Here is a 27,554-nt window from a genome sequence, read left to right on the forward strand (position 1 = left end):
TAAAAAATACAAAAAGAGGACTTTATTAAACATACAAATTCAAGAACATTCAAGTTTTTTCCAAAAAAGATTACAGCACGAGGAGACAGCAGATCAATGGTAACAGTATATATGTATAATACTTGCCAAATGAAGTATAGACAAGACATACTAACTTCAATGCTCAAGACAACACAACAAATGTTCTATCTCCCTTAGCTGTATTATACCCTATGACTACTAAAGTAAGAAACTTCTCAGCAGACCTACACTTGCAGACTTATTTCCCATATAAATCTGATATACTGTTATTAATGTATATATCATTTTGGAACATCATAATATATAAACCGCTGTCTTAGTTCCTTTTCTACTCTGCCTACTTCATTAGCACTCTTTCCAACCTACCCAAGATTCTAGTAAGCATCCTTCTCTGAGCAGGACCAACTTAGTCAAAACAGGATATAGAGATCTGAATGGCTCTAGGCAGAGGGAAAATCTCCAATAATATTCTCAATTCTGTGTTCACTTCTCCTTTTAGCAGCTTCCTAATTATATCTAAGCTGGTATGAAAAAAAACCATACGCATTCAGAGAAAAAGAAAAGCATTTTGGACTACTGATCTCTACCTTGGTCCTGCAGCTTCCCTTTATCAACTAGTGAATGCATTATTTTAATTTCCCAACTGTGAACACAAGCAATATTTAACAAAGCACCCAGAAACCTTGTGGAAAGCACCGTAAGATTTCCAAGGAGAATGTGTTAGGTGGGGGTAGAGAAGGCAGAAAAATCAAGCGAGAAACCATTAAGAAAAAGCATGGCAATTCACACAAAAAAATGCTTTCACAAAATACTTTAAAAAAATGAATAAACTAAATTCAATTTTAAGTAATATCACCCCCAATATTTTCTCATTGTTTTAGTGTTCAAAAAAGGTATCATACATGCCTCTAGAAAAGGACATTATCTTCTTTACCTACAGAATAGTAGGTAAAGAAGGTTGAGTTTTTCAAAACTAGGTTGTTTTTTCCAAAAGTACTAGGTTGAGTTTTCCAAAAGTACATATAGCTCAAAGAAACCAGTAAACTAAGTCTTTTAACTCATTTAACCCGTCACAACCCTTAATTTTAAGACTCATACCTTGAACCCCTATGTACTAGGCTAAAATTGCTCCAATTTCTACATATGGCAGTGACAAGTAATTAGGAAAATGAAAGATCTGATTCTACTCAGGTAGACCTAACTCAAAGATCATTTTGTTAGTCCAAGAAGTATTCTAGGCATCTTAAGTAATCTTAATCCATATTTTACAATCTGCCAGGAGAGCAAATACTAACATTTTTAAATAAATTATTCTCCCTAACGTGGTCTCTAATCAAGAATTTACGGCTACTACAAATAACTCTTTCTCACCTCACCTCACAACACACAACAGCAAACATTAAAGAACAATAATTATAAGCACATATCTTTAAAAAATGGATGCAACAAAGCTTCTTCTGCTGTTATTCTTGAAGCCGGATTTAGATCTAGGAGTTTATCAAGCAGGTCATAAGCTTCATCAGGTACCTCGTCCCAACCTTCTAGACTGGTAGTAGATGCATCAAAATTTCCCCCACAGCCATTGTCCCCTTTATACAATGAATTCCTGGAGTGCTGTGCTTGAGGTGTTTGTATGAGGTGAGCAGCTTTATGGTCCATCTTCTCTGAAAAAGCTGGGTCATGAGAAGTGAGCTCTTGTATGTCACTTAATTTAGGAGCGTCAGAATTTATACCTCTGAGCTTCTCACAGAGTTTTCTTAAGTCTTGTGCTGGAACTTCTTTGCTACACAATATTGATTTGCCTGAAAGAGAGAAAAGTATACATACTTTAAATTATTTGAATATATCAGAAGTCTCTCCCATAAGAAACATGCAAGTCCATGCTTTGTGGATATATTTACACTGAAAATGAGACAGAACACTGCATATATTTAAATTGTATTTTATATTACATAGTTGAAGGTCAAATCATAAAGTGGGAGACAGTGAGTTGAAAGCAGTAAGTAATATAACAGACTCACCTGACTGTGCCAAAGTCCCTAGCTTCATCGTACTCTTCTGCCATCTTTAGTCAGCCGCAGCTCCCACTCCCTCTCCCCCTTCCAAGCTTCTACGTGCCTTTGACTACATGGTTTCTGTCTTTGATTAGGATGCCCTGCACACCACCCTGCGCCCCCCACCCCATGCCCAGAATACTCCCACTTAAGTCAATACTCAGTTCAAGCATGACCTCTATGAGGCCTGACACTCAGAGAGTTGACCAATCTACGCTTCTCTTGTATCCTGTGAAGACTTCTATTATTACTTTTGCTATTCTGTATTGTAAATGATAAAGTATGTGTCTGTCTCACCTGCTACACTATGAGCTCTTTGAAAATAAGGACTATCTCATTTATCTATCAACCCCCAAAACCTAGACATCCATACTAGGTACATACTAGGTTCTCAATTAATGCCTGTTGGACTGGACAAAAAGCCATTATTCAGCTTTTCATGGTTTTGTTCAAATATCACATCCTTATAGATGCTGTCCTTAACCAACCTATTCAAAAACAGATAAACCCTCTTCATTCCCTTTTCCCTTTTATTTTTCTCAATACCACCCATCTGACAGTATATATTTGTTTATTTTGTCTCCCCCATTAGAATTCAGGCTCTATGAGAAAAAAGACTCAATAATAGTTGATTTATTGTACCTCGTACACATGCAGTCTCAATAAATGTTTTTAAATGAGTTAATAAACCAACCAGATCTCTGTTTTAAAAAACATAAATGTCTTTGAAACAATTTCCCAATAGAATTATTAGACACGGGCAAAAATAAGCTAAGCATATAAATAGTCTATTATTTTTGCCATATATTTCCTTATTAAATAGAAATGGCTCTAAACAATGAGTTTGCACAGCACTTAGATCCTTTCTGGGGTATATGGATTGTTAACGAAGCAATTAATCCAGCTCTGGATGATAAAAAGTTAATTTTACATATACTCATCTGTACTGGATAAGTGTACTAAGGTGGGGGGTGGGAAGGCAGTGAGGGGACAAAGGAAATAAATTACCCTCAACTAACTTTGTGAGGGTATAGTATGTCCATCCTGTTTTACTTTTAAATCTATTTTATCATTCCTATTCTCTCTAAAAAATTATAGCCAGAGGAGAATAGTCATATAGTTTTATTCCTTAATTTATAGGTTACTCTGAAGTCATGAAATAATTACCAGTATGCATTATAGCATTTCCCTAAGTTATAAAATATGCCTGAATTAATTTCTTTTACATGACCAAAGAGAGGGCTCATATTCAGGGAAAATAATTTAAACTAATATATTCAATCAAAAGTATTTTATTACAGACTACTATGTGTCAGGTATCTGTTTTACCTCAAGGTTTTTCTTCTGAATTTATTTAATTCAACGAGTACTTAATGATAGTCTAAAATGGGGCTGGGTCTAGGGGTGGAGGACAGTGGGGCAGGTTACACACAATAAAAGAGACGCAGAGAAGTACTCTTGCTGTTAATCTCTGGTAAGTCTCTCTGGGTCATGAAGGCAAACACAGTTATCGCTGAAGTTTTGAATCCTTTTGTACTCAGCCCAAAGGTACAGTAAGATTTGACTGCAATACAGCTGACCCTTGAACAGCGAGGGAGTTAGGAGGGCCGACCCCCCATGAAGTCAAAAATCTGTCCTCTGTATCTGCAGTCCTGATCTGTGAATTCAACCAGCTACGGACTTTGCAGTACTGTAGTACTTCCTAAAAATATCTGCAAATAAGTAGATCTAAGCAGTTCAAACCCATGTTTTTCAAGGGTCAACTGCAACTAGAGAAGTCACACTAATGAAACTAAATGCTATACAGCAGTTTTAAAAATACAATAACAGGCATTACAATGATAAATCTCTAAAAGCCCTTGCTGGCTATCATGATGCTTGCCCTAGAATGTTTTTTGTTAGATGTTGCACTTCCATTTTTGGTCATTTACTATCACAAATGGGAGAGATTTGAACTCTTCAACAAAATGTTTTAGAGTTTGATAAACTTCATGTTCATAAACTTCTCTTGAAGTTATTCAATAGCAGATGACAGTTTTCTCAATCAGCTGAAAATAAACATACTCATGTAAGAATACAATTATCAATCTTGCTTTCCTTCATGGTTCCATTTCCCATGTATGTATGTCATATTTCACCCTATTATCCTCAGATAAAATTTTCTTACAATAGTTTCAAGAAAGGTACAAGCTGTAGATTGACTTTGCTGCAGAAGCACAACCACCACTAAGTTTTCATGGATTAGACCACAGCACTGGTGTCTATGCGAGGAATAATCATTTTTGCACTGGTTCTTACTCAGAAATAGTTCTTGGTCAAAATCACTTGTTTTTTCAAACTAACAAGGCTCAACTCTTTCTATGCATCATACTTTTCTGAATCATATTTTCCAGGAAAAGGTGGGGTGAGACAGGCATACGTATTTCTTGAAGTTCCTCAGATAATTCTGATATGTACCCCTGATTAAGACCCACTGATTCTGAGGCTGGGCAAGAAGCAGCCCAGATACTTTTGAGGTAGGCTGACTGAAATTTTGTCCCAAAGGAGTGTTTCATATTTTGTGGCAGCAGGCTGACTCAATCACACCCGCCCACTTTGGAAAGTATTAACTATAATTGTGCATGGAGAAAAAACACAAGGTGCGCATCTGAGTTCAAATTGTTGGCAAGAGCAAGGCTGAGCTAATTCTCAGGTGCCCTAGAAAGTACATGCATGTCCCAGACTTGAAGTACAAGAACTTGTGTAGTTAAGATGACTTACCATGTTTAATAAATGCTTACAATATTACTCCATTGGTAAAGGTGTTCTGTTCATTTCTCTTCTCAGCTACTCTAACCTTAAGGAACCTGACAACAATACACGTTCTATTATGTTCCCTACTGTAGTCCTTACTACAATGCATTATAATCAACTATTTACTTGTTAACACAAACTAAGAGCATTTAAGGCAGGCCCAAGAGCACCTCACGCTTAATAAATATACAATAAACAAATTAAAACATATTATGAAAAATATTTACGTAATAAAGCCAAACCATAACTACAGGGAGTTAAGGTTCTATTCCTTATTCTTTTGTTTAAGATTATAAAGTTGAATTTTAAATATTGGAGAAGTATAGTAGTCGGTGCTTATAAACTGATTACATGTATAGAAAAGTGATAAATTATTTTCTTACACAATGCAATTAATTTTAAAGCAACTGAGAAACTTTGTATCTAACACCAGAGAACTTTATGAATATAGGATATGTTTATTTGTAAAGAGAATTTCATAATAATTTATTAAGTGATTTGTAGGAGATAAAGGTATTTGTTTTGTTCTATAATATAAAACTGCTTACCAAAAGTTTTAGCAGCCTGGACAGTTTCCCTGGATCCACGAATTGTCATAATTTGAGCCAAAGCGGTTAAATCATCACTTGCTTTATAAAATGGATACCGTCCACTAAGCAAAGAAAGGAATATAACACCTGCAGACCACATGTCAATTGCTGTAACAGAAAACAAACTTTAAAAAAAAAATCCCCAATCTATAATTTTACTCCTACATCAGTAGTTCTCAACCTTTACTGTGCATTCAAATCCTCATATGAACCTTAAAAAAATTCTGATGCCCTGGCCAATCCCCTCAGAGGTTCTGATTTAATTGTTTTGGAGTAGGGCTCAGGCATCAGCTTTTTTTTTGTTTTTGTTTTTAAAGTTCTTTAGGTGCTTTTAATGTAATTTCAGGGTTGAGAATCCCTGGTCTAACATCCTTAATGCAAAATACAGTATTTTATTATTTGATCAACATGAAAGTTGATAAGTTTAAAAGGATATTTCATCACTAAGTGAATGCACATTTTATAACATCAAAATAAATTCGAAGTAGCTATGTAGGAAAAAATCTGGATGCACCCACAGAGTTACACATCACAGTAATGAAAGTGTTTCACTTTAGTGAAAAGTATTAAACATTAGAAGCTTGTCTTCAGTCAGATGTTAACCCTAACTTTTGCTGTAGAAACTTTAATCTTCTGGCAGCTATGACTAAAACCAGCTCAGCGTCATGTGAAAAAACTCATTAAAAAAAAAAAAAGTTTAGGTACATCTTCTCTCCTAATGGCTAAACTCCCAGTATCAAGTTATTTGCTCTGTTCCCTTGGACACTGCATCATCTGTCTTTCTTGGTTCCCTTTGTACCTCTGCCTGCTCCTTCAATGTTTTCTCCAAGGCTTAAGGGCTGAGGTTCCCCAGAGTTCCAACTTCCACCCTGTATACTCTCTCTGACTGGCCCATATACTTCACAGCTTCAACTACCTTTTATATAGTAGTGATGACACTCAACGGTATTTCCAGCCCAGACTTCTGTGAGTTTCACTTACTTTTCTTCTGTTGGACATCTCTATCTGGATGTTCCACATATATCTCAAACCAATTACGCCCCCAATCATCTTCATCTTTCCCTGTACACCAGTTATTTATTTGTTCTCCCCTTGGTTACTGGTACCCATTCAAATCTCCCAAGCTAGGAATCTGATTAAACATCCTGGATGCCTTATCCCCACCACTTCATACCCAAATCCCACATCCAATTATCCATCAAGCTCTGCCTTTCCAATTCTTCCCTTTTCTTTTTCAAGATTTTTTTGATGTGGACCATTTTTAAAATCTTTATTGAATTTGTTACAATACTGCTTCTGTTTTATGTTCTTGTTTTTTGGCTGCGAGGCACGTGGGAGCCTAGCTCCCCAACCAGTGATCAAACCTGCACCCTCTGCATTGGAAAGTGAAGTCTTAATCACTGGAGCGCCAGGGAAGTCCCTGATTCTTCATTCTTCTGTCCATTCCTATTATTACCGCCCTCATTCAGGTCTTCATCATCTCTCACCTGGACCTGGTTCTCTATGCACACCTGCCAGAATGACCCATCTAGAATACAATTATTACCATCTCTTTCCCTTGAATAACTTTCCAAAACCTACAGGATACAGTCCAAGCCACGTAACAACTGTGATCCGACCTTGCCTACCTCTTTCCAGGTTTATTTCTCACCGCTCCTTGACTTCCATCATATATTCTAGCAACACTAAACTTTTAGTGATTCCTGTATGACTATGCCATTTCTTGAATTCCTCTGCTTGTGCAAACCCCCTGCTCCTATTTACATTCTCTTTTCAGACGCTCTCTCTTTCATGAACTTCTTTCCATAATTCCTTCAGTTAAGAATAGTTAGATATCCCTAAAATACTCTGTATAAAGTTTTATAACCATACTTAACAGGTTATTTTATAATTATTTGCGTGTGTGTCCTGACTAGAGTGTAAGCAGATAGTTTTATTCATTTTTTATGTCAACAAGCACAGAATAAACACACAACGAATGAATACATTTCTGTAAAGCCCATAATCCAAGTGAATAGCAGTATTCATCTATTTAATAAGATGTTTCCTGGGTTTCTGCTCCATGACAACTCTTTCAGGTTATAGACTTTTTTCTTTCTCAAAAATCTCTTTAATGCTATTATATTGTTTTCACAATAATAAAAAAAATTTTAACCAATTACACAATCATATGTGCATCACAAAAGAATTTTGAGGTATTAGGCAAACATAAAATGTTGCAAGTCTTAAGTTAGCAAAGACTACTAAACACAATTTTTCCCCCACAAAGGTGATGTTAAATTATTCCTGGTAAAATCATCTTGTAAACAGATAACCAAAATGCAAGCTACTGAAAAAAAGAAAAAAAAAAGCAACACTAGGATTAGGAGCTTTCGTAAACAGCGCTATCGCAAAAATGGGAATGCCACACTGCTAGAACCACTTATATAATTTAGTTAAAAGCAGAAGAGCTCAAATTTAGTCGTAAGTAGGAAAAAAGTCATAAAATAAAATACACTCAAGGAAACCAGTTTAATTGGTTTCTAGTGCAACATACCTGTAGTTTGATTGGGGCACTTTGTCAAGACCTCTGGTGCTCTGAATCCTGGTGTACCTGCCCTAGGTGCAACCTGCTGCCGCCTTATAATGATGAAATAACATTTTTCTCGTTACATTAAATTTTAATTATTTAAGACCCAAAAATAACATTTACCAACTTAGTTCACAGTACATTCCACCTTGATATCTATATAAATAAAAGTTATTACAAAGCAAATGATAATCCAGTGTGACGAAAATCCTGGATTTTGCTTCTATAGGTCTCTCCCCCAACACCTGTTTCCAGGCCTATTCCAGAAAGATTTTAAGGTGACTTCCAGGCATAGAAAGAGGTAGTATATGATAAGAGTCATAACAGAAAAGTAGAATACAATGGGAACTCTGAGGTATAAAAATTAATTTTTGTTTTGTTTGGAGTGATTAATTACTGAGATATTTGTTCATTTATATACTTGAGTCAATCAGGAAAGGCTCACGAAAGCTTATGAAAATCTTGAAGGAAAGGAATTTATGTGGCAAAGTGTTGGAGGTGGGAGTGAGAGAAGAGTTCTAGTATTTGGTTCAGGTTATTCTACACAGGCAGGGATAAAGAAAGAAAATAAGATTAAATCAGCAAGTAAAACATGCAATTCTGAAGTTGCAAAAGAGCTATCCCTACCCCCACCGAAATTATTTGTATCTAAAAGCAAATGTGTTTTCCAAAGAGCACTTGCATGTAAGGGAACAAACATGACAGTGGTTATCATTTGCTCCTCAAGGTACTTTACTAGTGCCTATGCAGTTCACAGAACTGCACTGCTCCCTTTCACTCACTCACATCAATTGTCCACCAAAATCAATGCAATTTCTCATCTTGTCTGGCAACATGTTGGTGAGTTTATAGCACCATCAAAACACATTACCTTGAAAGGCAAATACTGCAGACTTTGTCTGTTGCATAACAGTCACAGATCAGGCTAGCTGGGCAAGAACTGGCAGTTTTCCTCACCACACCACTATTCATAACTTTCGTAGAAATAGCCTTCTTTTTTGTTGCTGATTTTCTAGATAGTAAATCCACAGTCTTTGACTGCTTCATAAGCTGTAAAAGAAAAGTCATATTCTCTATTTTCAGGGCATTTAACATGATGCCTCAAATGCTAGTAGAACAAAAAGCAACAGGGGAAGCATAACTTTCAAAACTGCTGAATATGCTGTTGGATTGTAAATAAATACTTGTCTATCAAAATATTTAAGGTCTTTTTAGGTTATTGTGTTGAATAAACATATTAAAAATTTACTAACCAGTCCTAGTTTGGTGAATATTTGAATTACACTTTATTAGAACTTTTCCTGAAATGTTACAAAAGTATAAAACAGTTACGTTCTAGTGTCTAACTCCATTTCAGAACTGTAAACTACACAATTACACTGGCTAAAATCAGTTTTAATTTGTTCCTCATACTATCTAGCTGCTACAGGATAAGTCAATTTAAAACCACTTAACACTGATAATTTTGTAATGTTTACAAACATCTTTACATTATCAACTGTGTGTCAGAAATGTGTTAGTTGTTGGGAGCTCAAGTTCCAGCCAATGAGAGAAAAGGCCTTAATGTTCAAAATGTTCCTTTAGAGAAAGAGCAACAGTAGTTGGCTAATCAAAAATGATGAAAAATTCCCCTAGAAACTTCATAGAAAACTGAAGAAAATGAAAGCACTGACTAGATGCTCAAAGCAGTAATACCTTCTGCCAAAGCAAAACTCTTACAAACTTACTGATAATAAAAGCTAATCTAGCCATTCCCCAAATTCTCTCCAGTGTACGACTGACTGATGATTGCACTATTAAGCTACATTACTTACTTTCACTGCAGGGCTCTCATGTGAAATGGAGCTGTGTATGTTGAAATTTCTTTCTCCAAAAACAGAGCGCTGGACAGAAAGGCCTACAGATCCCTCCTACAATACCAACAAAAACAAGGAAAATAAGGATTATATCTGTAACACTTTCTGCCAGCTGTACTCTACCATAGTTTTGAAAGAGTTAAGTGACATAAAAACAGCTGCATCCAACTCATTCGCAGGCACCAAGACACTCTGTGAAAGGAGAAAATAGTCTAGACAGAACTCTTAACCCCCATACAATGTTATCATAGTCCACAAATAAATATAACTAAAAAATTCCAAAACGACCTGCATGGATGTTACATTTTGCTGTGCAGATAAAATAGAGATAGACACTTCAGAATTTTTCCCCTAAAACTAATGCTTTCTTTCAAAAAGGATAATTAATATGAACTTTATAACATGCAGAGAAAATTTATTATTTTCCATTTTTGTTATATAATGCAATTATAATGACAAAGATATTATAAATCTACCAAGCAAAATTTTCAGTTTTGAAATCATAAAACAATCCATTATATATTTCAGTGAAATCTAATCAACTGACTATATAACAAGTGTAAACATTTTTTTTTAGTTGCAAGTATTATCCTGTCAATAGAATTATAACTCCCTCTGTTGGATGGAGTACATTTCTAAAACCGTATTAGTACTTAAGAAATAAAAGAAGTAGAACCTTTCCATCTTTTCCTTGTTTAATCTGAATTTGTGCATTTGTGTAGGGCCTTTTAACTGAAGTTTTTGTGGTAGGATGCTGATCTAGCTCCTTAGGTGCTGCTGGGCCACTCAATGAAATTTTGTTTCCAGTGATTACATAGGACTTATTTTGTGAACGGCTTTCCTGCTGAGCTTCAGACTGGACAAATTTGAGAAACTCTATTTTAGTATCATGGGTTCCTTGGGCCAAACCAAAGTCTACCAAGGCATACCTACAAAACAAAAACAAACACTTTTACTTCTCTGTAATAATTAAAGCTTAGTAACATCATAATATGCTCAAACCATATTCATACAGAGACTGTAATTCTTTGGGGGATAAATTATGGATTTATAACATTCTTGAAAACAGAAAAGTAAGTTTTACATACAAGGTTAAGAATTTAATAACTAACTACTGAAAATTAAGGAAAGATGTATCCCACACACACAAAAACATCTCTTCTCCCCTTCTTCCAATGGCTTGTGCAGACAAGGCAGACAAGGAATGCACGATGTGAACACAATCCTTTGTTCTCTGATGGTGGCAGAGATGGCATCATAGCAGATAATTTTTAATTAAACAGGTTTGAAAGAAAAATAAATTAAAATCATGGTTTAAACATCTGATTAATTATAGAAAATTTAAGAGTAGGGAATATAAAAGCCCAAGAAAAGAAGTTATGGTTCTATTCTCCTTACTATACTCAATATGATCCATTATACAAACAGCAGTTTTTAAGTTTTCAGCTTACAATGCCTCTATGTATATAATCAGCATAAAAAGTATACAAAAACCAAAATTTTAGTGTTGAAACAGGAAATTGGCTATCATAGGTCCAATCCCCTCATTTACTAGGAAAGAAAAAAGAAGCCCAGAAAGAAATGTATAGGGTAAAAAAAAAACCCCAAAAAACAAACCAAAAAAACCAAACATATAAAACGTAGACCCTTTCTAAGTCTCTTTTAGCTATTTCCACTGAGCAATGGTACATCTAATGAGGTACACTGTTTTACGAATACAATTTTATCTTCTCCTTGAGTGTATTTACCTGCCCCAACCACAACAAAAACCTGAAACAGAAAAATGTCTGTGCATGGCTCTTACAGTATGTTCTATGCTTAAGAGATGGACCCCATAGCACAAATTCATTCAAGTATAAATACTTTCTGGTAACTTCCATACTTACTTTTTCAAGCGCCTATTATATAAAAAATTGCTGGGCTTAACATCACGGTGAACAATACCAAACTGATGAACGCGTTTCAAAGCTCTGAACAGATTAAACATATATTCCCGTACTTCTTGAAAAGAAAGAGAATTCAAAATGTCCTAAAATAAAGTTATGAATAAGGTTATTAAATTGTTTTCAATGAAATATTTAGCTAATAAAAATTCAAGAAATATTAAAACCTACCAAAAAGGACTCATGCTCCAGATACGGCATAGCAATAACCACATGATCATTTTTCCTAAAGCAGTACTTAACTCCCATGACATTGTCTTGCCCCCTAGTGGAAAAACACACAATGAACTTTAGAAGAAAGGTCAAATGAACTGAAACTTTATGCACGGTTTTGAAAAAAATGCAATTTTAGCAATGCATAAATAATGCCAGAAAACTAACTTAAAACCATCACCATATAGAATAGCATACTCATTTAACTGACTTATACAAGATAAAGGTTTTTTTCAAACAAAAACAGTGCCAGTTATGAGGTTATAATTCAAAAATAAGATAATTATAGTTGTAATTGGGGAAGTGACAGAATGAGAATGAAAAGATGAATTAAAAAAATGAATTAACAAGACCTAGCAGTAGACAAGATGGTAACAGTAATAAATAAATCAATTAAAAATTAATAATAGGGCTTCCTAGGTGGCAAAGTGGTTAAGAATCCACCTGCCAATGCAGGGGACACAGGTTCAATCCCTGCTCCAGAAAGATTCCACATACCATGGAGCAACTAAGCCCGTGAGCCACAACTATTGAACCCATGTGCTGTAACTACTGAAGCCCACGTGCCTAAAGCCCGGCAATGTGGAGCCCGCACACCACAACAAAGAGTAGACATTAAGGATGCAATATGAGTTAAAATTAACATGAGTTCTGCCCTCATGGACTTTATTACCTAGTGGACAATATGGATAATAAACAAGGGAGAAAACAATGACGAATTATGAAAAAGCGTTTTGAAAGATATCAAAAGGTGCTGTGACAATAAAAAAAATAGGAGAATCTAATTTAACTTAGAGAAGACCTCTTTTGAAGTGGTACCATTCTTGCTCAGAGCAGAAAGATGAGGAGTCAGCATGCAAAGACTGGGAGGGATCTCCCAGGATGGGGAAGAAGTATGGGTAGTGGCCCTGAAGTGAGAAAGTTCTTGACACAAATTTGAGGAGCTAATGAAACTAGAGCATGGTGAACGAGGTGGAAAGACTGGCATGAGATAAAGTTAGGTTTTTTTTTTTTTCCAAAGAACACTGGGAAACCACTGAAGAACTGTTAAGTAGTGGAACTAATAGCATCCAATTTATATCACATACATACATATGTTTATGTTTTAAGGAATACTCTGGCTGTTTTGTGACTAAGGGATTGAGAAGGGAAGAGAAGAAGCAGGCTACTGTAGTAATCTAGGCCTGGGCTGAGACAGCAGTTGAGAAGATAGAAAGATATGGATGAGATTTTAGATATATTTTGGAGGCAAAATTGCCAAGACATGGTGATGGATGAGGACTAAGAGAGAAATGGAGAAACTGAGTGTGATCACTAGGTTTCTGGCCTGAGTAACTAGGTAGACTGTGGTGCCATTTACTGAGATGGGTAGATGAAAATAGATTGTTGCGATAGGTAATTTTTGCAGCAGATGAAGGTGGGCTAAAATTTAGTTTTTGGCGTATTAGGTTTGAGATGTTTATTAGGTACCCAAATGGAAATGTCAAATATTCAGGTATATATATACAAATTTGCACTTAAGAGGTCTGAGATTAGATATATACTTATGGGAATCATCACCATATATTTAAAGCCGTGTGGAATACATGACACCACCTAAGGAAGTCTAGAGAAAGAAAGCCCAGGAAGAAGCACTGAGGAACTCCAACATTTAGGGGCCAGGTAGAAGAGGAAGAAAAGGCAAAGGATACTGAAATACTGAAAATGAAAAGCCAAATAAAGGAGGAAGAAATCAAGGAGTATATGGCAGTACAGAAGTCAAAAGACAATGGTTCAAATCAATTACGTTAAACACTGCCAGCAGTTCATGTGAACAGAAAAATGAACTGGCAAAACGAAGAAGTCATGATTGACTCTAAAGTAGTTTCAGTTTAGCACAGAGGAGAGCAGCCTCTGTGTGTGTGTGTGTGTGTGTGTGTGTGTGTGTGTGTGTGTGTGTGTGTGTGTGTGTGTGTGTGGCAAAAGGGGGGTGTGGAAGTGAAAACAGCGTGTGCAGGTAATTTTTGAGAAGTCTGGCCGTGAAGGGAAGCAAAGAAACGATGGAGTAGCTGGAAGAGGGCGGCATACAGGGAGGGTAAGAGATACTACATCATGTCTCTATGTTGACAGAATGACCTGGTGGGGAGATACCAATGAGAAAGACACACCAGAGGCTTCTGCTGTTCAAAATAAAATATGAGACGAGGCTGTCAATATCTGGGAAGATGTGAAATGTGAGATCTCCACATTTTTAAAAATATCTAGACCATGGAAGCCAAGGTTTATGATTTGGAGGAAGATGAGAAAAAGCAGTAGTAAGAGAACAGGAAGTCAAGCTGAGCCTCAAGGGAAATCCATTCTAAAAATTTATATAAACTTAACTAGCCATTCCAAGATTATAGGACAAGTGTTAGCAAACTGCAAACACCTGACTGAAGAATATGTTTAATCCACAATCTCATTATCCACATTAGACATTTACTTAAAAATCTTAAAAATCATATACAGCAATTCAATTAAAATATCTTTCAATTGCCTACCCAGCCACTGTTAGGCACTGAAGTTCAGCTGCAATTCTTATGGGATGACTGGTTGGAATTAAGTGTTTCAGAGCAATTTTCTCTTCAGGTCCTGCTTGTAACTGTGCTGTGGCCAAATAAACAGAGCTGAAAGTACCTGTAAAACAATTTATTAGATTTTTCAATATTTGGTTTTTAAAAATGTTTATAAGACGGTGCTAAAATAGTTCTTAAAAACTGTTTGGAACTCAAAATTATCATAATCTATCATCAATATTTTAATGACACCGAGCATGAAAGGGAAACACATTTGTAAATACAACTTATTTTCAATTTTTAATACATTCTTAACTGTCCTCACTTCTTTAGGGGGTATATTAATTCAGCAAAGCTATATAGTAAATCTGTTTGACTGGGTTGGCATAAAATACTTCCATGCTATGACCTATTCCAGTAACTATCTTTCTACAATATTATCATTTGAAATTACTTTCTTAAGACTCGGGTTCAGATCTGTTAGAAGTAAAAATGATAATAGTCTTAGGGGTAAAAAAAACCTACATTTTTTATTTGAAAAACTTTTTAAAAATTTTAAATTTACCATGAAACTAAACAGAAAAAATAAAAGATCTGGTGATCAATTAAATTTGAGAAATACTGAGTTAATGCAAGTTGATAGAATTCCTCACTACAAAATTTTCTAAACCTTTAATGTATTGAAGTATATCATAAATAACCAAAAGGGAGCTATACATGCTATAGTTTTCAAACTTAGTAGCCTGAGATCACACTCCATCCCTCCCCCTCTCCAGGAAGAGTAAGCTATTTGTTAGGAGGACACTGGAGTTTTCCAGAACAGAGGTTTTGAACACTAAGTCAGTGTTCAAATTTCTCTGCCCTCACTCTTTTCATTGTGAAAAGCAAGCAATGAATAAATGGAAGGGGTTTTTTTTGTTTTGTTTTTTCTGTTAAGTTTTTATTTACTATTTCTCAATATACTCACTAAAAAGTTCTATTATCTTTTATCGTCTCATTCCCTTCACATCTGTCTGCCAAATTCACCCTTCATTCAATCAATATGACTACCAGTCTCTCAATGGTATTTATGTAAATACCGACCATCCAATGAATACTGTACCACTTTATTTTCATCATTTTGCCATCTTAGGTTTCATATATGTTTCAATATACAATTCTATCTAACTGCAATGGAGAAAGAGAAAAAAGATTTGGCTTTCCCTGATCAAATCCCCCCACTTATGAATTGGGAGATTGGGACTGCCATATGTACATTACTAATAACAAAAAAATATCAAATTGTACACAAAATATATGCAGTTTATCGTATGTCCGTTGTATCGCAATAAAAATTCTTAAAAAAAAAAAATCCCAACTTAAATCCTAAACTTTTTATTTTTAATAATTATCATTAATAATATATTATTAATATATCAATACTTTAAAAAGTATAAAATTATAAAGGTTAAAGTAGGACTGTTCATTTTACTGGGAAATATTATTTATTCTTCCATTCTTTCCAAGGAAAAAAGAAAAGCTGGTAATTAGTAATATAACCATGGTCTTAGTATTTTTAAAGGGGATATTTTTCCAATAAGAAATAATAATGAAAATCAAGATTATACAAAGGAAAACAGGAGAAAAAAAAGCTTAAAAATATTATGAAGTATATCACCAAATTACCTTCTCCAATTTTGTCCTTAATCTTAAATAGATTACCAAGCTGTGGCACAGCTTCATAAAGATTCTCAATATCTTTTTTAACACCTATCAAGGAAAAAATATTTTAGTTACAATTAATTAGAGTATATTTTGTATTTTCTTAGGTTAAAAAAAATCTCAATAAAATAATTTCTAAAACATAAGTAATTACATTACAAATAAAAACAGCTATAATGAACCTTAAAGTCATGATAACACTAAAACCCCATCAAGTTGCTCTAATTCACACACCTCTTGAACTAACAGATGAAACTGCAAAGTAACTGAATCACTCACATCCAATTGCTACTACTCTGAAATTACATTCTAACAGATACATTGTCACTGCATAGAGTACCACACAATGAAGAAGCTAAATTTAAAAAATAACTAAACAATCTGTGCTGTGATCACTAGATGGCATGACAAGGACACAATGCAATCTTCTTGAAAACTATTTGATTCCACTAAAGATACAAAATCTTACAGGCTTGGAAAAATTTTACATGTTGAATATTCACAGTATACCCTAGAAAAAAGGTGTACTAAAGGTCTCAGGAATGTTAAAAAAATATGCTTTAGAAGTTGTCCCAATTATCAGTAGTATCCTGTATCCTGACAGCAGATAAATCATTACTTTTAAATAAATATGAGCTCTTTATAAAAACCTACATGGTTAAAATACAGAGAGGCAATGACACAAAATGTAATAAATTACTGGATACAAAAGAGAATTACATAAGACTCCTCAGATTTTATTACAGTATCTAGGCCAAGTACAAGGTACTTTTAAAGTCATAATAACACTGCATCATGCCACAGTTTTGAGACATTTTCAAACTATCTTCACATGCATTATCTTTTGAGATCTACATAATAGCACTGCGATATTGGGAGAACAGAAATAATTATCCTGATCTTTCAGATGAGGAATCCATATTCAGGGAAGTTAAATCACTTGTCCAGTTTCACAGAGGTATTGCTGATAAGTCTATAGACTCATTTGTTTAACAAACACTGTGTTTTTAAAAATGCCCAGCAATTGGCATATTAAAAAAAACAAATGAGCAAAGTTGAAGCTCCTGTTCTCTAGGAGCTTAGTCTTGTGGCAGAGCTCACTTCTTAACGATGTTAAAAGCTCACTTTTAATACAAGATTTTAATGGTAATACTAGAGGAATGCACATATTACTAGGTATAAGGGGGGAGGGGAATGAATACTTCTGAAGGTGCCAGGAAGCTTCAGGTGACTGTCAACCTAGGTTTTGAAGCATTTACCAAGTACAGTAAGTGCAAGAAGGCATTTTAGGAAGGAAATATGATGCATGCAAAGACAAGGAAAAGAAAAAGGCATGGATTATTGTGGAGGGAGGGGAGAGCAGGAGAGATAATAAAATTCAATTGGCTGAGGAATGAAATGAAAACCATTAAAGTTTCTACGCAGGAAGATGACAAGTGGAGGATAAATTTGTAGTGGAGATTATTTAACCTCTAAAATCTCTTATTTAAGAGGTCAAGAAGACCTAGTCCAGTAGTCTTTCCACTATATCACTTCATCTAAGGTAATGGGAAGAACTTACTTAAATTACCCTCACCTTCCCATCTACCTTGCAGGTGAACTGGAGAAGCTTCATGGATTTCAATACAAGAGGCAATACAACAGTAATTATGTGAACCAGTTTTGGAGATGAGAGGCCTAAGTCAAAATTCTGGCTCCACTATTACCCAGCCCGTATGACCTTTCTAGAGCACACAGCTCATCCTCTGTGAGCCTTAGTTTCCCCGTGTATAGAAAAAGGGGTAATAACAGTATCCACACTGCTTGAAATACTGTGAGGATTAAATGAAATAATATACCTAATACAAGAGCAGCTTTTAACACAACGCCTGCCACACCATAAATATTAAATAAATTATACTAGTGATTCTTATTGTTGTGGTTACTATTAGTAACATTATTTCTTTAGGGCTTTGCTCTTACTATTTCCTCTGCTTGAAATCTTCTTCCCTTATAACTACATATGGCTGGCTCAATTGTCAGTTTCCTCTGACATCCTACATAAATTAGCACTGCTCCCATTACCCACATTACCCTGTTTATTGTCTTTGGAGTTCTTATCCACTATAAAGTTATCCTGTTTATTTATCTGTTTGCTGTCTGCCTCCTCCCACTAGAATATAAGCTCCACCAGTACAGGCTCCGTATCTGTATCATTCACCATAATGCACTCAGCTCTTAGAACACTGCCTGGCATATGTGTTGAACGAATGAATTCTTACTATCATCATGGTCATTCAGAAACAGCTGTAGGAAAAAGAAAAAAGCAAAAGTTTAGAAGTTACAACAGAGTGAAGCCAAATACAACAGCAATCACTTCACCATCAGTTACCACACTACTTCACTCTGGAAACCAAAACCAAGGCCTGGGGGAAAAGCTGGCTTTCTAGCAGCCATAGTTGCCTCAGTCAATTACAATCATTCCTTATGAGTGTCAAGTCCAACCAGCTTCAAATTCCAGCATCATAGGAAAGGCATCATGAAAAGGCACTAAAATGATATGTTCAATTTGCTATTACATTTCTTAAGACACAATTTTAATAACTCTGAAATTGGGATGCAACTTATATCTGTTGTTGGCCAGAATCAAAACTTACAGAACAGGTATCAATGATCTTAAGAAAATTCAAGAAATCATAGAGGAGCATTCACATTTAACTCTTAAGAGCCAAATGGCTGTTAAGGAGGAACAGTGGAGGTGGTGAAGTAGAAATCAAACGTAGGCCAGCTCCACATAATTGGGCTCTTCTTAAGAACCCATTAACAACAGCTCTTTTTTTTTTAATGAATTCTTCAAAGAAATTCTGCATCACTAATGTATGAGAACAATATTGTGAGGGAAAAAATAGGATGTCAATGAGTCTGAGTACAAAAAGTGATTCAGAAGAGACAGATCTGAAATGTTTATTTTCCTTTTCATGTATGTCCCAGAGATATACAATTATTTGTCTAATTACATCTAAAAGAACTCTTCCAATAAGTTAAAAAAAAAATTCTAGGTGATAAAGAAAGCACTGTGTCACAGTATAACTGGCAGTATTTCTGAGCAGTACATAAAATAATGGTGTACTTACAATTAATGGTGTTTAGATATGATGAAATATTTTAAGAACCATTTGTAGTCTTTTTTTTTAAACTAATTAATTAATTTATTGGCTAACTTGGGTCTTCGTTGCTGCATGCGGGCTTTATCTAATTGCGGCGAGCGGGGGCTACTCTTTGTTGCAGTATGCAGGCTTCTCAGTGCAGTGGCTTCTCTTGTTGTGGAGTACCAGCTTTAGGCATGTGGGCTTTCAGTAGTTGTGGCACATGGGCTCAACGGTTGTGGCTCTCTGGCTCTAAAGTGCAGGCTCAGCAGTTGTGGCACACGGGCTTAGTTGCTCCATGGCATGTGAAATTTTCCTGGCCCAGGGCTCGAACCCGTGTCCCCTGCACTGGCAGGCATTTTCTTAACCACTGTGCCACCAGGGAAGTCCCCATTTGTAGTCTTTTTATTACTAAACGTATTGAAGTGTTTGTGTGCATGTTTTGTGGTATGTACATGATTAATAACACCAAAAGCTTTGTAATAGGATGATACAATTTCATGTGGCTATTTAAATTAAAACTAAAATTAAATTTAAATTAAAAATTAACTTCTTCAGTCACACTAGCCACACGTGACAACATACAAACATTTCTGTCACTGCAAAAAGTTCTACTGGACAGAAGAGGGCAGAGAGCAGTACCAAGCAGTATCAGCAGTATTTCATCTTGTGGAACTGAAAACCACAGCCACAGAAAGATAGAGAAAATGAAAAAGCAGAAGACTTTGTACCAGATGAAGGGACAGGATAAAACCCCAGAAAAACAACTAAATGAAGAGGAGATAGGCACCCTTCCAGAAAAAGAATTCAGAATAATGACAGTGAAGATGATCCAGGACTTTGAAAAAAGACTGGATGCGAAGATCAAAAAGTTTACCAAAGACCTAGAAGAATTAAAGAACAAACAAACAGAGATATGCAACATAATCACTGAAATGAAAAATACACTAGAAGGAACCAATAGCAGATTAAGTGAGGCAGGAGGGCAAATAAGTGACCTGGAAGACAGAATGGTGATAATCACTGATGCGGAAAAGAATAAGGAAAAAAGAATGAAAAGAACTGAAGACAGCCTAAGAGATCTCTGGGACAATGTTAAACGCACCAACATTCGCATTATAGGGGTCCCAGAAGGAGAAGAGAGAGAGAAAGGACCCGAGAAAACACTGGAAGAGATTATAGTTGAAAACTTCCCTAACATGGGAAAGGAAACAGCTACCCAAATCCAGGAAGTGCAGAGAGTCCCAGGCAGGATAAACACAAAGAGAAACATGCCAAGACATATAGCAGTCAAATTGACAAAAATTAAAAACAGAGAAAAGTTATTAAAAGCAACAAGGGAAAAATGACAAATCACATATAAGGGAACTCCCATAAGGTTGACAGCTGATTTCTCAGCAGAAACTCTGCAAGCCAGAAAGGAGTGGCATGATATATTTCAAGTGATGAAAGGGAAGAACCTACAACCAAAAATACTCTACCCAGCAAGGATCTCATTCAGATTTGATGGAGTAATCAAAAGCTTTACAGACAAGCAACAGCTAAGAGAATTCAGCACCACCAAACCAGCCCTCCAACAAATGCTAAAGGAAATTCTCTAAACAGGAAACATAAGAGAAGGACCTACAAAAACAAAAACAAAACAATTAAGAAAATGATAATAGGAACATACATATCGATAACTACCTTGAACGTAAATGGACTAAATGCACCAACTAAAAGACACAGACTGGCTGAATGGATACAAAAACAAGACCCATATATATGCTGTCTCCAAGAGACCCACTTCAGACCTAGGGACACATACAGACGGAAAGTGAGGGGATGGAAAAAGACATTCCATGCAAATGAAAATCAAAAGAAAGCTGGAGTAGCAATACTCATATCAGATAAAATAGACTTTAAAATAAAAAATGTTATAAGAGACAAGAAGGACATTACACAAAGATCAAGGGATCCATCCAAGAAGAGGAGATAACAATTATAAATATATATGTACCCAATATAGGAGCACCTCAATATATAAGGCAAATGCTAACAACTATGAAAGAGGAAATGCCAGGCAGAAATAGAGACACAGGTGTAGAGAACAAACACATGAACACCAAGTGGGAAAAGTGGGGAGGGTTGGGGGGGAATGAATTGGGAGACTGGGATACCAAAAAAAAAAAAAAGTTCTATTGGACAGTGCTGACATAGAAAAAAGCCTGGAATCTAAAGAGTCTGGACTCAACTCCTATCATTAAACCACATTAGTGTTCAGGTTTTTAACCTTTAAAACAAAGGAATTGGATTAGATGAGTTTTACCTTCCAACTATAATATTCTACGATTTTCCGACAAGTTTCATATTTTGGAACATCCCTTTGCATAAACATGAGCTGGCAGTTAGTGGTAGAGATGCTGGTTAATTGTTAGAAATAACCAGAAAGAAAATATAAGTAGTAAGAAAATACTGTAATGCACAAGCCATGTGAAAGACCATGCAAACTCAATGTGCTTCCACACCACCACTCACTTACTGTGCACTTACATATCTCTACAAAACTCAAACTATGTTTATACCAAGGTTTCCTGTCACTACAGAACAAGAGAAACTTCCTGACAACCAAAGTCAATGAAAAATCCCCACATTCTGAAGTGGGAGATGACAATAGACAGTGGAAGAGACTACTCCTCAAAAGCTAGAAAATACTATATATACACTGGCAAAGACCAATGAATATATACTTTGAGGATTAGGGAAAGACCCTGAAAAGTCCACAAACTAAAATATTATTTAAATACCCATATTTTATACATGAATGTCTAGGCCGCTGTTTTGAAATTTTAAGCGATTTTTTTTTCTGCTACATAATATATCCAAGTTGGCTATAGCAACAGCCTCCTTAACCATACTCCCTGCTTTCACCCTTGATGACCTATAGTCTATTTTTAACATAGCAGCCAAAGTGACCATAAGTCACCATAACACTACTATTTTGTTCAAACCCACTAATAGTTTCACATCTTGCTCCACATAAAAGCCAAAGAACTACCTCCTTTCCTCACCCCTCTCTTGACTTCACTCTCATCACGCTCCCATTTGTAGTCACATGACCTCCTAGCTATTTCTAAATGCTAGGCACCCTCCCAACTTAGGGCCTTCCTACTTGCCTGAATTCCTCTGTCTGGAATGCTCTTCCCCAGATACATGTATGACTCCCTCCTTCACCACCTTCAAGTCCTAGTTCAAATGTTACCACACTGAAGCCTTCTCTGACCAATTATACTTACTAAAATCACAATCTCCACCCCCCAATACCGCCTATCTCCCCTTCCTCTCTACATTTTCTTCACAGCACTAATCACTCTTGAACATACTATTTATTTATTTTCTGTCTCTATCCACTAGATTGAGGGCACTGATTTTTGTCTGTTTTATGAACTGATTTATTCCTAGCACCTAGAAAGGTGCCTGCACATAACAGACATAGACATTTAAGAAATATTCATCATATAAATGATATGTTTTCAATTACTTACCATGGAGTAAAACTGACACTCCAGGAATATATGTCATGCTTATTCTGGGGCTTCATGTACACCTCTTATAACTAGGGAGATCACATAATTTAGCCCAAATGGGATACTCTTGAGAGTGAAAGGGGGTACTAATAATTACACTGTGACAACAGGCACAAACTGGATATGTCTGAGGCAAACCAGGGTGTTACCTATAACTGCTTTAGAAATGTGGGCTAAAAGTATCCATATAGGACTTCCCTGGTGGTGCAGCGGTTAAGAATCTGCCTGCCAATGCAGGAGACACAGGTTCGATCCCTGGTCTGGGAAGATCCCTCATGTCACGGAGCAACTAAGCCCATGCATCACAACTACTGAGCCCATGTGCCACAACTACTGAAGCTGGCACACCTAGAGCCCGTGCTCCGCGATAAGAGAAGTCACTGCACTAAGAAACCCTACAAGGAAGAGTAGCCGCTGCCCACCACAACTAGAGAAAGCCCATGCACAGAAGCAAAGACCCAATGAAGCCAAAAATAAATAAATAAAAATAATAAAAGTCTTAAAAAATAAATAAAAGCAACACACTGAAAGTACAGTTCAACAGTATGGAGGTGACATTCAGTGTATATAGAGTTTATACTTCATTCTTTCACTGCAAAGATCTTTATCACTTACTAAACTTGGCATATGGTAGATACTTAAAAAAAAAAAAGCTTGCTGAACGAATGAAAGAATAAACATTTGGACTTCACTGGTGGCACAGTGGTTAAGAATCTGCCTGCCATTGCAGGGTACATAGGTTCGATCCTTGGGCTGGGAAGATCCCACATGCTGCAGAGCAACTAAGCCCGTGTGCCACAACTACTGAGCCTGCACTCTAGAGCCTGTGAGCCACAACTACTGAGCCCACACACCGCAACTACTGAAGCCCACATGCTCTAGAGTCTGAGTGCCGCAACTACTGAGCCTGTATGCTGCAACTACTGAAGCTAGAGGCGTGCAGCTAGAGGCGGTGCTCTGCAAGAGAAGCCACTGCAATGAGAAGCCCCTGCACTGCAACAAAGAGTAACCCCCTACTCGCCACAACTAGGGAAAGCCTACACGCAGCAACGAAGACCCAACGCAGCCAAAAAAAAAAAATCAAAACAAAGAATAAACATTTTATCTAATACTATGCCAGGTACTTTGTTTATGGCAGCATTTTTCTTAAAAGGAAAAAATGGAAAACAGTCTAAAGGTTCAATAAGAAAAGGCAATTAAACTACAGCATACCATGCAATGGAACATGAGGCAGTCCAAGTACAGAATATTTAATTACATTAAGAAATGTTCAAGCTATATATTGCTAAGTTAAAAAAGGAGATTAGAAATAAATTGGCTGTGATCCCAATTTAGTTTTTTGAAAAATGTATCTCCGTACGCACAGGAAGACCAAAGGAATATAACAAAATATCAACAGTGGCAACATCTGGACAGTGGGACATTTTCTTACTTTGACTTTCTATATTTTCTTCAATAAGCATGTATAATTTTTATCAGAAAAAAAGTCATAAAAAGCTGACAAATATCCCAAAACAAAGTGCCATTCTATGCATCCATTATACTAAGAATTTTATTTTGTATCCTTGCATTAAACCATTCTTTCCAATATTTTCAAGCACCTACTATGTGCTGAAGACTGTTAGGCTCTGGGAATACAAAGATATATAAAAATCCCACCATTCAAAAGTTATTCCATCAAGAGAAAATAAATCACATTAGATCATGAGACAGTTATGTGCCTGGACTTCATCAGCTTCACTCCTTATTCAAGTTATGTTTTTGATATAACCTTAGCTTTTACTAAGGGTCATATAAAAAAGAACCATACGAATAAAATTTCAGCATGTTTTATAAATTATCAATGGTGCTGTTTATAATGTTCAATGTTCTGTTACATAAAAGCCACAAAACTTTGGAAATCTAGAATAAAATTCACCCCACTCTTTATTTCCTAGATTTTCAGAAGAGTATTAGAACAGTAGTTTTTACCTGAACATATGCTTAGAGCTAGGTTAGATTCATTCATACACTCTGCCTAATACACAGTGTACATCAGGAGCTATACAACATACCGCCTTCAAGAAACTTATAGTACAACTGAAGAGACAAGATACGCAGCGTGCTAAACAATACAAGAATAATAATAATATAATGACTGTTATTGTATTATGTGTCTGATGACATAGGGAAAGCTGAACCGTGAAAAACAGTTAATTGCAAGAAAAACGGAAGGGAAGAGGGATAACACCCATGAAACTGGATGAAAGTGGCATTTTAAGATTATTCTCGTGGCAGTGTATAAAATGAACTGGAGAATGAAAAAAGAAGTGAAAGCAGGCAGTTTAAGTAAGAAACTTCATTGTAATTCAGGAGCAAAGTGTAAGGGAACGAATTAATGTGGTGAAAGTGGGAATTGGAAGAGGCAACACTACATATTAAAAAGTAAGATAAAATTGGGTGACGATGAGGGGAGGAAATACAAAGCATAAGTCAAAGATAACTCTAAAGTTTTAGGCACAGAAACTTTAACTGGAATAATAGTGGCTTTCATCAACTAGGGACAACAGGATGGGTCCTCATTTTAACATCAAAGATGAGTTTAGCTTTAGTCAGAAAGCAAAAGCATGGGATGTCATATTTTCCTAGGGTCGAGTTAAAGTCTATTTTGTAGTGTATAAGTATATATCATGGATGAAAGGTCAAAATTAATATTTTTGAAAAAGTACGAAATATGCTTAAGACAAAGATGGAAAAGCAGATTTGGCTACATTTTAAGAAAAGAAGAAAAAAAAACCAAGTCAACTGGAACTCTTATTTAACCAATACTTACTAAATACCTACTATGTCACAAGCACAGTGCTAGAGTAGGAATGAAGGTGCACATTACAGTGTACAAGATTAGGCATTGTTTGACCCTCTCCTCATTTAAAGGTCTCGGTAAGGGTCAAACAACACTTCATGATGTACACTGAGATACAGTCCTTCATTATTGCTAAAAACATTTCATTTACTTTTGTCAATGAATTCTGCTTTTGAATACGAAGGTCAAAGTCCCTCCAATGTCGATTTCTAAATTCAAGCTTAATGCAATATGGTGATTAGAAATAAGAACACAGGTCTAGAAGAGAAAGTCTAGTTTGGGTATCAACAAACTTTGTATTCTTAGACAGCCATTAATATTAGACTCTAGCAAATTCATCTATAAAATGACATGGCTGGACTACAATCCTCCTAAAATACAATCCAATCCTAAATCTAGACCTTATGAAGCTTTACTGATTCGCAAAATGCTCCTATATCAACATACAACTCACTTTAAGATTCAGCAAGTGGTGTTTGTTTGTTGTTAAATAATCAAAATTACAGAACTGTTGCCTGTACATTTTGGGAAACAAACACATACCTGGTAGTTTAGAATTCTGCTCATGTTTTTTTAATGAGCCATCCGCCTGAAACCGGCCACGAAGGGGAGAAAAAGCCATTGGCTCATCCATCCGAATCCCCAAAGAAGCCTCCATCACAAAGTGAGTGGGGTGCAAAACGCCAGCTAAGGGGTCATGTCCACAGGGGGAGCAAAGCAGCTGTGAAAATCAGAATACTGGAGAAGATGAGAAGTTTAAATCACTCAGTGAACTAAGCACTAAAAAATGCTACTGTCCCAAAAGAGGCAAACATTTAAAAACGCACCATATGCCTACATCCCCAAAGGAAGGAAAGCCGTGAGCCAGTTTCTAAGGATTCCATGGACTTCACCTTCACCAGAAATACCGGCAGGGGGCCGAAGGGAAAAGTGCCTAACAGGGGCTCTCCCCGGCAGCCGGCGGCGGAGGGAACTGCACAGGCAGAGAATGGGGTGGGGGAGGCCTCGGTGGGGACAGCGGTTTGACCTGAGGAAGGGGCTGGAGGAGGAGATCGTCTGACTACTGAAAGGGAGCGCCGGGAGGCTTGTCCAAGGCCCCGTGCAAGTTGGTGAGGCACTGATACGACACAGCTCACGAGCGCCAGGCGGAGGAAGAGAAGGGGAATGAACGGGATCCCTCCGGAAGCGCGGACCGCGAGCTCCGCGGGGAAGGACCTTATTCCCTCAGACCCCGGACCAAACGGAATGCTTAGTGCGCAGGCGCACGACTTTCCCGCCGCAAGTCAGCGAGATCCAAAGGGGGGGGCGGGGGGCGTACTGCGCTGCGACGAGACCGAAGTCACGATCCAGAATTCGTTTCTAATCCCTCATAATCCCGCGCGATGAAACAAACCGTCGGAAACTCACGGTTTAAAGGAATATGACTTCTGCGGCTCCCCAAATGGCTGGGTCGCCGCCTCCGAGAGCGCCCGCCTAGCGAATCTGCCAAACGCGCCTGCGCGACACTTCCCGCCTCGCTGCTTCTAGGTGCTCATGCGCACTGCAGAGCTCTGTGCGCCGCGGTATCTGCTGCTGGGCGCTTGCGCAAGGGGGTTGGGTTTCTTCCCAGAGGCTGTGGCTGGCTGAAAGAGCGTTACGGATACAGGAATAATCCTTTACTAAAAAATGGAGTGAAACATCAGGTTAAGGATCTAACAATATTTTCAGGAAAGAGGGTGGTTCAGAGCTAGAAAAGTCTCAAGTACTG

At 36.7% G+C, this 27,554-nt stretch overlaps 1 protein-coding gene across 2 annotated transcripts; it reads right to left on the bottom strand.

Moving 5' to 3' along the window:
- On the bottom strand, positions 1 to 27,317 carry CDC7 (cell division cycle 7). 2 transcript variants are annotated; one of them, XM_057713205.1, is made up of 12 exons: positions 27,215 to 27,317; positions 26,351 to 26,545; positions 16,239 to 16,322; positions 14,559 to 14,694; positions 11,998 to 12,091; positions 11,770 to 11,912; positions 10,560 to 10,812; positions 9,842 to 9,937; positions 8,899 to 9,077; positions 7,995 to 8,077; positions 5,417 to 5,566; positions 1 to 1,823 (listed from the first exon to the last, which is right to left on the bottom strand). In XM_057713205.1, the coding sequence occupies exons 2-12, from the start codon at positions 26,463 to 26,465 to the stop codon at positions 1,435 to 1,437; spliced, it is 1,722 nt and encodes a 573-aa protein (XP_057569188.1). In that variant the 5' UTR covers positions 26,466 to 26,545; positions 27,215 to 27,317; the 3' UTR covers positions 1 to 1,434. The 2 variants fall into 2 exon arrangements, with proteins under 2 accessions (XP_057569188.1, XP_057569198.1); XM_057713215.1 differs by having other exon boundaries at positions 26,351 to 26,528; positions 27,215 to 27,292.
- Between the last annotated feature and the right edge of the window lie 237 nt (positions 27,318 to 27,554).

Source organism: Hippopotamus amphibius, chromosome 1, assembly GCF_030028045.1.
Source record: "Hippopotamus amphibius kiboko isolate mHipAmp2 chromosome 1, mHipAmp2.hap2, whole genome shotgun sequence".
Classification (NCBI taxonomy): Eukaryota; Metazoa; Chordata; class Mammalia; order Artiodactyla; family Hippopotamidae; genus Hippopotamus; species Hippopotamus amphibius.